Source organism: Mytilus trossulus, chromosome 11 (genome assembly GCF_036588685.1).
Source record: "Mytilus trossulus isolate FHL-02 chromosome 11, PNRI_Mtr1.1.1.hap1, whole genome shotgun sequence".
NCBI lineage: Eukaryota > Metazoa > Mollusca > Bivalvia > Mytilida > Mytilidae > Mytilus > Mytilus trossulus.
Genome location: NC_086383.1, coordinates 29,242,575 through 29,254,605, shown reverse-complemented (window position 1 = coordinate 29,254,605; position 12,031 = coordinate 29,242,575). Strand labels below are relative to the sequence as shown.

At 31.5% G+C, this 12,031-nt stretch overlaps 1 protein-coding gene across 1 annotated transcript in view; it reads left to right on the top strand.

Moving 5' to 3' along the window:
• The first annotated feature begins 258 nt into the window (after positions 1-258).
• Positions 259-12,031, top strand: part of LOC134690966 (zinc metalloproteinase dpy-31-like) — a 41,901-nt gene continuing 30,128 nt past the window's right edge. The window contains exon 1 of the mRNA XM_063551144.1: positions 259-728. Within this exon, the coding sequence (XP_063407214.1) occupies positions 525-728 (204 nt within the window). The 5' untranslated portion in view covers positions 259-524. The remainder of the gene's footprint in view (positions 729-12,031) is intronic.

The following is a 12,031-nucleotide window of genomic DNA, read 5'->3' as shown; positions in this document are numbered from 1 at the left end:
CTTCAATGCGTTAATCTTCTATTTAACAAGTATATGTAAGAAAAGTTTCTTCAAGACTGAAGACAATGTTAAGAAATGATAGTAAATCGAACACAAGAAAAATACATTAATTTTCGGATTTCCGACATGTAAAACTTTCTTGCATAGATAACTATCCAATCGGAACAGTGGATATAGCTATTGTTTTATGAAAACTATATTGTGGGAGTGGACAAATAACTAATTAATAACCAAATCAGGAGATGGAAAAATTGTTCCGTTAGCTTTGCAGGACGGACTTGTCATCCATTCGTGACCTCCATTGAAAAGGTGTTTCGACTTCCGAATGTTGACTCACAGTCTGTGACGGGCCGAAGGGTAACTTCTGTAGATATATAGATAAAATTCACTTGTTTTATTCCCCAAGCCTAAAACTGATCGAACTGATCTACTACTACATCTTACAACAACGTGTTTAACACAACAGATTTTTTTTGTTTTAATATTTAATTGAATATAGTAATATACAACTTATATATACAACAATGCTGAATTTCATACGAAACTTCTTGCTTAGGAATGGATTATTTTTATTTATTTCAACAGTTAACTTTGTGTATCTTGCACCTATATATACATCATATACAGCACTGAACAGTTCTGATGGACAGACAAATTTAGTTTTGTCACGTGAAAACCATACGAATATTTCTACAATTCTGTATCAAAAGGATATCCATCTTTTAAAGGTAAGAAACCTTTTTTTGTCCTTAAGTGATAGTTAAAAAAGCGCGCCTTCGTTGACGCTTACTTTTTGATGATTTTTTTTTAAATTTTGAATATTTGCCAAAGACATTGATGCATATGCAATTTGTATATATTTTTTATTGAAATTATTAATGTGATAAATAATGATATGCAGTACTCATCATTTAACTCATAAATTATTTCAATGAAAAAAAATATATGTTTTATCAAATGGCATACTTGATGTATGCATTTTGAAAGTTAACAGTTCAATGCAATGCTGTCATGTCTGTATAATTGATCAAATAACAGTTTGAATCAATAACTTAGTTACATGTATTATAGACAAATTACAAACTGTATGCATACAGTTGTTATTAGGGAACGAGCAATGCGAAAACAGTACAAAGAAAATGACCGGTTGAATTTAACTTTTGTATGTGTATATATTCTATCAATAGCTGAAGGTAAGAAGAGAATCAGACAAAAACTTATTGTGATAGGGAGAAAGAACACGAAAGAAGAATATATATAAAAAAGGGGTGAAGGTTCGTCTGGAGAATCCTAAACAGAGAGAAAAAGAGAGCGAGCGAGCGAGAGCGAACGAGAGGTGACAGAAAAATAATATTCCGGATAGATTAAAAAACATATTTAATGAATAATCAAATCATTCACGCATATACATTATTGGAAATTATGAATGTATATTCTGTTTGAAATAATAAAAAAAAGTAATGTCAAATTTCATCGACTTAGAAAAACAAAGGCTATTGTTTTATAGGTGCTAAATATTTGGTATAAAAAAAATATAACAAATGAGATCCAATATTAAAAGATATGCTTATGTCGAGGGACTTTATAAAAAAAAGAACCGGTTCTTTTGCATTGACCCATTCTATACAAATACAGCTTCATTAATTTTCAAACATATTCAGTTCTGTTTACAGGGCCGATATGCACAAAACTGCTATCCAATCGTGATACTAATTATTCGTAGGACATGTAGAAAAAGTCGTCCGTTCGGAACAAATCTGAACCTTCGTAGCTTTATACATACAGGTCCAGATGACGACGTGCCGTTCGGTTTTTCATTCATTTTCCCCCTTAAGATTAACCTATCGAAACGATTGCTGAAATTCTATATAGAGGGGTATTTTGCTTGGTATCCCAAGTAAATAATTTACAGAAAATAGTCTTAACTTTTTTGGAAGACATACATGTTACAAAATTTAAAATTTGTTTGTGAATATTTTATCAGTCAACAAGCTTTCAATTGCATTTTTAAATTCTGTGTATTCAAGCGACCACATTATGGAAAATATAAATCGAAAATATAGAACGTAAGACCAATGCCTTTTTATTTAGATATAATACCCATCTGTAACCTATACAATTCTGATATTATATCATTATATATAATATCAGATATCTAAATTAAACCAAAATATAGTCTTTTCTAATGCTTGCATCCAGGGGTCGAACTTAAGCTTTTTGTGTACTGGCCAGCCGGACAAGTGGACTTATAACTCTACTGGTCCGGCTCCAAACCTACTGGTCCTGCGAAAATGACATTCATTTGAAAAACACTAATATAAATGAAAGATGTTTAATTCTTTTTTAAGTTAGCCCTGCCTTTGATTCCTCGGGTGCCTTCCTGTCTTTTATTGCCGTATATTTTTTGTGCTATTCTGATTGCTCATGAGCAAGTACAGAATCCAACTTTGCATCTAAAATCCCTTTTTTTCAATCTGCCGTTGAATGACAATAACATTGCATTGGTTTGATATTATTTTTCAAATTTGAGATAGAAAATTCCATTGATGGTGTCATGATAACATTATGCAGAATTGTTTTGTTTTTCATCAAAATTTGTTTATACATTTATTTACATTTTGCTGTCATGATATGGACACGTCAACATCCAATGTGACCGAATATAATGTTGGAATTTGTTTAATTTGCATTAATGTAGTTAAACCAAATATACAAACAAAACTTGTATGAGTAATAATAACTGTTGGAAAATATTTACACTTAAACTAAAACAAAGTTCTTGCTGAAATTCAACACTATTTAAAATCGATAATAGCTAAAATATGATAACCAAATTATAAAACTAAAGTTACGGTCAAACTGAATTAAAACGGCAAACTGAATTAAAACGGCAAACTGAACGTCTAAACAAAGCTCTTGCTAAAACTCAACACCATTTATAGATTTGATAATTGCAAGAATATAAGATTCGATTCAAAATGTACATGTATGATTACCCAAATATTTGTAAAACAAAAATTACTGAATGTCAGTGAAGGTATAGAAGAACCGACACGACTCTATCTCGACACTTAATGAATAATTTTTGAAAAACTTGATTTTGGACATATTTGTGGGTGAAATTTGGAAATATATTTGGTTGAAAATTACGTCGAACTGGTCATTCATTCGTGTTACCTTTAGTAGGTCAAGATGTCAAATTTTACACATATGTTATCAAAACATTTGATCACGTTATCAAAGCGCCATTAACTTTACAAGATTGACAATAAAGATAATTTGTGATAAATATCAGAATTTACAAAGTTTTTTGTCATAGAAATGTGTGATTGAGACAATTTATAACATTTAAAAAAATAAAAAAATAAGGGAGCTACCATTTGATTTTTAGGGGGTGGGGCTAGGATGAAATTTGAAAAAATAGGCAGGACAGGAGTTTTGAGTAAAAAAAAATGCAGGATGAGACACTTGCAAAAAAAAAAAGAAGTCAGGATGACAATTTATGTACAAAACGTCAGGATAAACTAAAAAAAAAAAGCAGGACCGGATAGAGTAAAAAAAAAGGCAGGACAGAGATTACAACTAAAAATAAATGCAGGATAAATTTTTTCATCCTAGCCCCCCCCCCATAAAATTCAAATGGTAGCTCCGTAACCCTACACTATAACACTAGGACTAAACTATAAAAAAAATACCGAAACATGATGTATTTCTAATTACACTGATTTATCTGAAAAAGAAGCCAGTCCTTGACACACTAAAAAGTCAACAAAATAACACCTTAAAATGTTTGAATTTGAAAGAAACGCAAGCTGTTTACAGGGGGAAAAAATTCTCAGTCAGTACAACGTATGATTGGTGAGGCTTTATAGCGGTGGGAAAGACAGTCAGTACAACGTATGATTATGTTGATGTTTTGGTGAGGCTTTAAGTGGTGGGAAAGAGGTTAGTCTTAAATCAAAAAAGAAATAACTTTTAACATATTGTGGATTCATTAATATTCGTTGGATACCAATTTTCGTGGATTTCGTGGCTAAAGAGGAACCACGAATTTAAAAATTCAACGATTTTCCATTTTTTTGTAGAAATGTCAGCAGACTTTGCCAAAACCACGAAATTAAATATCCTCGAATATGCAAGTTTTACTCAAAGCACGAAAATTGGCCCCCCACGAAAATGAATAAATCCACAGTATAGGTCATTTGAAAAAAATGTACGATATAGGCGCATTGTAAGTTTCAACATGACTAACGTAACAAATAACACTGTTATGCATTGTCTACTGCCACAGAGTGTGCATCTAAAACACAGTGAGATCTAGCCGAAAATATTCCGTCTTTTAATATCTAACAAATGTTTAAAATTGCCATACTATTATCATCTTTCTTCAGCTCTTGCAACAACTTTTTTGGTAATCTGTGGGTAGCCTGTTGCAAAACAAAAATGTCTGACCCTATCCAATATACCCTATGTTGCAGTGGCAGGCCAAATTTCCCGGAAAGCCTCTAATATAAGACCTGCACATTTTATCTAATGTCGATTTATTCTCTTCTTAGACATTCTTTGAAATAACTGCAATTAGACTTTAAGCAACCAACAACCAATCAACCAAACTTTCTTCATATACTATATTTCGAATTCCTGATATTTCCAAGCGTTTCTTGAATGGTTTTAAAATCATGTGATCGAATCGTCCACGCAAAAGCGGCATATTAGAAACTTTTATTTTATAATGTGACAGTTAAGGTTTTTAGATAACACACGTAGAATCTTTTGAACCGCAATTTATTCAACTTTTAAATTGACATTTTGATATTGAATTCTTCTTGATTTATTATCATTTTATGTTCACTTGTTTTGAACTTTTGTTAATTTGTTTCAATGTTATTAAACTATGGTTTTATATTTACGTTTTGATATATGGTGTCAAATTTAGATCTGTGCTTGAAAACTTCACGAGCCAACATTCTGATCCTGACGTTACTTTGTGTACCTCTACAAACTCTTCGATTGCGGTTGATTGATGTTTGCTTGACGTCCAGTGGCAAATATTTCATGCATATTTATTCGTATTTTTAGTTTCACGAGTAATTATATAACTAGCGCAACAGCAATTACAGGGTTTGTCCACCATTGAAAGACATATGAAGGGCTCTCTGTTTTTGAGTTCATACTTGCCGACTTTAAATACAATTACTTACTTTTATGCAGTAAAGTTATGTTTTGGAGTTTTTTGGTTTCATTACCTACACTAAAGTTCACGGGAAATAAATATAAAATTAACTGTATGGTGCAATACATTACCTTCGGCATAAGTATTATATCCTTTTACTTATCTGTTAAGGAAATAAAAACACAAGTATATTTTCACAATATTTCACAAATTTGTTTAATGAATGGATTTTACTTTTATGTCGTAATGTACCATACCATAACATTATTTTTCATAAAGTTTATTAATAAAACAAAGTAAAAATAATTTAAAATTTCCCTTTTTATTATACACACAATACAAAACGTCAATGATAAGGAAGTTCGTGAATGATTATGACGTCATCAGCCGGGATGTTGAAATCCCGAAATATCTCGTTATAATCTGGACAAGTTGCATCTTTGCACTTAAGAAAAAAAAAGTCCCTTACCATCAGGGAAGTTAATCTTTGACAAATAGGTGTACTTTTTAGTACAATTACAACCTTAGAACAATTGAAAATTATGTAAATGGTGTGTTCATGTACCTTCAATAGGGAAGCAATTATTTAAATGTGCACCGTTATGAATCCAGTAAATACGTTTTATCATATCTCAGCTGGTATGTTTGTTATTTTTTTAATATCAAAATTCTAACTGATTGCACTTTTGCCGCATGTTATTTTTTCTTCGTTTTATTTATTTTCTTGTAACCATTCATTGTTTATGTTTTGGTATTTGTCGATTTTTTTTTTAATTTCAAGTATTAACTAATTGAACTATTGCCACATGTTATTTTTTTCTTCGTCTTATTTTCGTTCCTTCTTTAAATCCATTCATTGTTTTGGTTTTGATATTTATTTAGGATTTTTTTAATTTCAAGTATACGGTGATCTATAGTTGTTAATGTCTGTGTCATTTTGGTCTTTTGTGGATAGTTGTCTCATTGGCAATCATACCACATCTTCTTTTTTGTACTTGCACTCTTGCTTTATGGTAGTTTTTTTTCTTTAAACCATTCATTGTTTGGGTTTTGATATTTAGCGATATATTTTTTTTCAATTTTAAGTACAAATGTATTAACTAGTTGCACTAATGCTACATGTTAGTTTTTATTCATCTTAATATTTTTTCTTTAAACCATTCATTTGGGTTTTGGTGTTTATTGGTTTTGTATTACATTTAGTTTCATGTTCGTTCAATAAAAAAAAAGATGAATGTGATTGTTTCTTTTGCAAGTTACCTACAAGAATTTATCGTATCAAAGCAAAGTATAAATATGTGTAGGCAGATTATCAGGCTTGTCCATTTGGCTTTGTGAACCTGAGGAGAATTTCTTTTAAATATATCAATTATTGGTCAGCTCGTGATGGTGAACTCTTTTCTAATGCAAGGAGAGGTTAGTTTGCAAGTTCTGGTCGTGATATGTATGCTATTTGCCACTGGACATCCTTATTAGGTGAAGTTGCCAGTTTTTCTCCTTTTACTTGCACCTTTTCGAGTGAGGTTTAGTTTGTGTACCCTTTGCTTTTAATTGCGGTCTTTCCTTTATTTAGTATTGAGATTGCATACAAGAAACCATGCACTCATTGCGCAAACGCCGATGTTTATTGATTTATATTTGACATATGTTTCTTTTCGGTCCATTGTATATTTTTACATAATACACTTTGTCAGCTTTTCTAATCTTACTTGTCCCATTCTGTCGTGAAGTTTGAGTTCCCTTTGCTTAAAATACGGTCTTTTCTTGACTAAGTTAAGTATTGAGATTTCATACAAGAAACCTTGAACTGATTGCGCAAACACTTTCGTGTCTTACTTTACATTTGATGAATACAACAGCGTTTCCGCATTGATTTATTTTATTGGTTGACATTTATTATAATTATTAATTATTTCATAATTACACTAATTGTTTTAATTAACCTATCACTTAATTAATGACTTTTCCTTCTGTGTCAACTTCTAACTGACAAGACGTGAAAGAATCAATAAACAACATCAAAATCTGCACCATTTTGTTTGATATTTTGACAGGCGTTGTAAATAAGCGTTGGCCATCTTGAAAAGACGGAAGTCAATTTAAATTATTTCCCTTTCATGCTAATTTATACAAGAGGAAAACAACCTTTTTCCGTTTGTAGCAGTTGCAAACAGATACAATTTTTCAATAATCGACAGTATACAATACTATCATGAATAAAATATAACAGAAAATGATGTAACGGATTAATTCATGTTCCACATTCAAATTGCATGGTTTGTTTGACTATACTGGTTTCTCTATATCATATTTAGTAGAATTTGACTTTAACAGTTCGATTTCTAAATTCACGAATAAAGTAATTAATTGATTGATCGATTGATTAACTGATTGATTGATTGATTGATGGTTGTTTTTTAACGCCACTTCTAGTATTATTAAATCAACCGTGGTGACCATTTGTTTTGTTATTTCTGGAAAAAATCGGAGAACCCAGAGGGAACCACTGACTTCCGAACGCACCTACCATGAGTAGGGACCGACTGATTGGGGTTCATTCTTACATCTTTTAAAGTGAACGGACTATAACTAGATCATTTTATGAATATGTGCACGTACTAAAATTTAAAAGTAAATCTATTTGAAAGTTGTTTTTTTGGAACAATCATTTTTTTATAAACGGAAATGCAGGTGCTACTGACCGCTAGAATTACTAATTAGGCATCAATATTCGACAGGTGCATGCAGCTCTTTGATTTCAAAATGGTCAATTATGTTTTAACCCACATCAAACAAAATGCCTAACTTTGTTTAATTTTTTTTGGCATAATGTACTTCCCAAATTTAGAGATTATATGCATTTTTAACTATGATATAAAAATATAAGTAGCACTTTTAATACAATAATATTCGATCCCGACCACAACTGTCAAACTTACTGACAGTTTTGACAATACAATTCCTCATTTACGGCTGTACTAAAGACCTAATTTGCATAAATTTTATGAATGAAAAATACGTATTTGGTTTTCATCTGCGGAAAGCCATGAGAAGGAAATCCTAACCTTATATTAATTAGATCAATCAATAAAATAATTAATGGACATTTATAGTACACGACGAACACGAGGGTCATTGGTGTATAGCTTGGAATTATAAATATGTTTTTATAGTTTCATGTATATATTTTTCTGTTACGTTAACATAATAATAGCCGGATGTGTTTAGTTGTTTACATCCGTGTCCTTGGGTCTGTTGTGGAGTTATCTCATTGGTATTCTTACCACATTTTCATTGTTTATGGAGAGTTCTCATTGATACTCTTATTTTTTTCAATTGAAAATCATGCCAGCTCGTCGTCTTTGTTTGTTGATAGTTGTCTCATTGAAAATCATACCACGTCTTCTTTGTTTGTAAATAGTTGTCTCATTGGAGATCGTACATGTACCACATCGTCTTTGTTTTTCAATTCAGTAGTAATCTCATTGGCATTCTTACCACATTTTCATTTTTTGTCGATAGTTGGATAATATGCATTCTTACCACATTTTCATTTTTTGTCGATAGTTGGATAATTGGCATTCTTATCACATTTTCATTGTTTGTCGATAGTTGGATAATTGGCATTCTTACCACATTTTCATTGTTAGTCGATAGTTGGATAATTGGCATTCTTACCACATTTTCATTGTTTGTCGATAGGTGTCTCATTGGAAATCATACCACATTTTCTTTGTGTGTGGATACATGTAGTTGTCTTATTGGCATTCTGGCTACATCTCCTTTGTTTTTTCGATAGTTAATTATAATTTCATTGGAATTCTTACCACATTTTCATTGTTTGTGGATACATGTAGTTATCTCATTGAATCATACCACGTCTTCTTTGTTTGTGGATCGTTGTCTGATTAGAATAGCATACCACATCTCCCTAACTTGTGGACAATTGCTTCATTGGAAATCATAACATATCTTCTATAATGTTTTTAATAGTTTGAGATAGTTATATCTCATAAGTTATTTTTCAAACCTTGACCAATAATTTAACTCGTCGTATCTGTCATAAAATACAAATTTTAAATTGTTCAAATCTTAAATTTTATTTTTATATATTAATTTAAAAGTAAGAAGATGTGGTATAATTGTCAATCAGACATTGATCTCTAAAGACCAAATGTCAGTGTACTTTATCATTGGTGTTATATTAGTGCACTATCCCAAAATATTATTTTTCTAAAATTATATATCCCAGTCACTATGTCCCATGGCCATGAAATAAAAGATCTACCTAAATAACCCCGGAAGCATGTTCAATGAAATTTTCAGCCAGGTTCATATATACATATGCATTATGACAAAAACACTAAAATTTAGGGCGATTTACAAGAATAAATAAATATAATATTGTTCAATACTTTCCGTCTTCTTATAAATGAAGATTGATGGTATTGGGTGGGCGGTGCAATCACTACAATTTAGTATAATGGTATTGGGTGGGCGGTGCAATCACTACAATTTAGTATAATGGTATTGGGTGGGCGGTGCAATCACTACAATTTAGTTCTTTGTTTTAAGTTTAGCATATACATGTACTTATTGGATTTTAAAACCATGCCTTAAAAATCACTATATAGCAAGAACAGCTTAAGATTTCGGATTATTTTATTTGTCCATTTATTTTTGGCGGGATTCTTATTATAAAATTTGAAGTTTTTTAGTTGTATGTTTATTGACAAGTATGTTTTAATCGCATACGTGTACATTGTACAATTTTGAAACCTATTTACTTGGTCATAGTGGTAAACCTCGATATTATGTAATCGCAATAGACCTTCAGTTAAATGTGATATCCAAGACTTCACAAAAGCAGAAAATTATGAATGAAACATTTTTTGTGGTTTTTAGTTACCTTAGACACCAACCTATCATCCGGATTCTAAGTTCTAAGTTGATGATGGTTTATTGTAAACATGACCACTTAACAAGACCACAATGTATTTTTTTTTTCAATCAGAGCTATAAATACGTATGAAATATACAAAACTGCGTCAATTAATTATACATGTAGCACATTTGAAGAGATAAAAAAGGGTGTACAGAGTCTTCTATAAACGTACTACGAAAGTAACCACGTAAAAAAAAGACCAAACACGTCTGGCATTTGTAAATAGCAGTTATATAAACCTTGATTAATTACAACATTTGTCGAAAGCTATAAAAGGGAATTTTTAAAAACCCTCAATATGTAGTATTCATTTTTGTTAAGTACGAGTGCGTTTCCTTTGAAATACGTGACACCGACTTTTAGACATCCGTGCAAAAATTAGCTAACGTCATTACATCGGTAAACTTCGGTTGTTTTCGGCAAAACTCGGAAAGAGTATATACCGGTATACAAGGACGTATGTTAGCTATACGTCCTTGCGGTATATAAGGTAGATTGCGTGATAATATGATAAGGCCCATGTTTGCAAAGAATTGATACCGAAATGTTTAAGGGGGATTAAAGATACATTGCAAAAAGCATCAACGCTTTAAATAAAACATCAGTATTAAAGTGAACTAAATAAAATACAAAAATTGTCGACATTCTAAATCAAAATAACAACAAAAATAACAACAAAAAACATGTTCGATACCTGGCTTACGTCTCATATGACTTGGATAAGCAAAAGCATTTCCAATAAGGCAGCAACCATTTGATTTTCGGGGGGGGGGGGGGGGCTATGGTTTTTTTTGGAAAAAAAAGTTTGTTTCCAGTTTTTGGAGAAACAAATAATTTGTTTTTGATTCTGTGAAAAAAAAATTGTTTGTTTCACCCTCAGCTGCCACTATATGTAATGCTGTAATTTGTCCAGAAAAAAAAACCCATAGCCCCCCCCCCCCCCAGAAAATCAAATGGTTGCTGCCTAAGGTTTATATTATATGAACAATAAACGGTTATAACAGAAGAAGATAACAGCAATAAATTAGGTATTTTTTCGGTTTGACTACCTACGGTTCATATAATGTAGGGTTACCTCTTTAATCAACAAAACAGTTACTTTTTTTTATACACTCACTTGTTGACCTTCTTTGCATCGACCATAATCAAGAACTCTTGCTTTATATACAACAAATAAAATAAAAAATGTTTGTATTTTAAAAAATATGTTCAATGAATGCAAAACTGATTGCTTGTGGTTTTTAATTGCAAAGTTACCATTGAAAAACGTTAGAAGATATGGCGCCCCGTTGAAGACTGTTCTAAGTATTTGACCTTTAATGGTTTACTTTGACAAATTGTGACTTGGATGGAGAGTTGTCTCATTAGCACTCATACCTACACCTTCTTATATCTATTTATGGCACTGAAGAAGTGGCATCAACTCCTAGCTTCTATTCATTATATCATCAATAAAGCTAATAAGTTTAGGAAGCGTTCATCAACTCATTTGGTTTTACTTAAGTTAGTGATTGATAAAGGGTTGGTCAGTTGAACTCTCCAATTCTTTTACACAGCTTGTCATCTTTTATGCCTCATTTATGGACATTATGTTTTCCGGTCTGTGCATCCTTTCGTCCGTCTGTCCCACTTCAGGTTAAAGTGGTTGGTCGAGGTATTTTGTAATGAAGTTGAAGTCCAATCAATTTGAAATTTATTACACATGTTCCCTATGATAAGACCTTTCTTATTTAAATGCCAAATGAGATTTTAACCACAATTTCACGGTCCATGATAGTGAGGGTGGGGCATCCGTGTGCTGTTGACACATTATTGTGTTTATGCATTATTCAGGTTTAAAAATATTATGGAGTCTTCAGTTTTACAATCAACATTCGGTGATGCATTCATTGATTTAAAAAGGTAGTTCACCC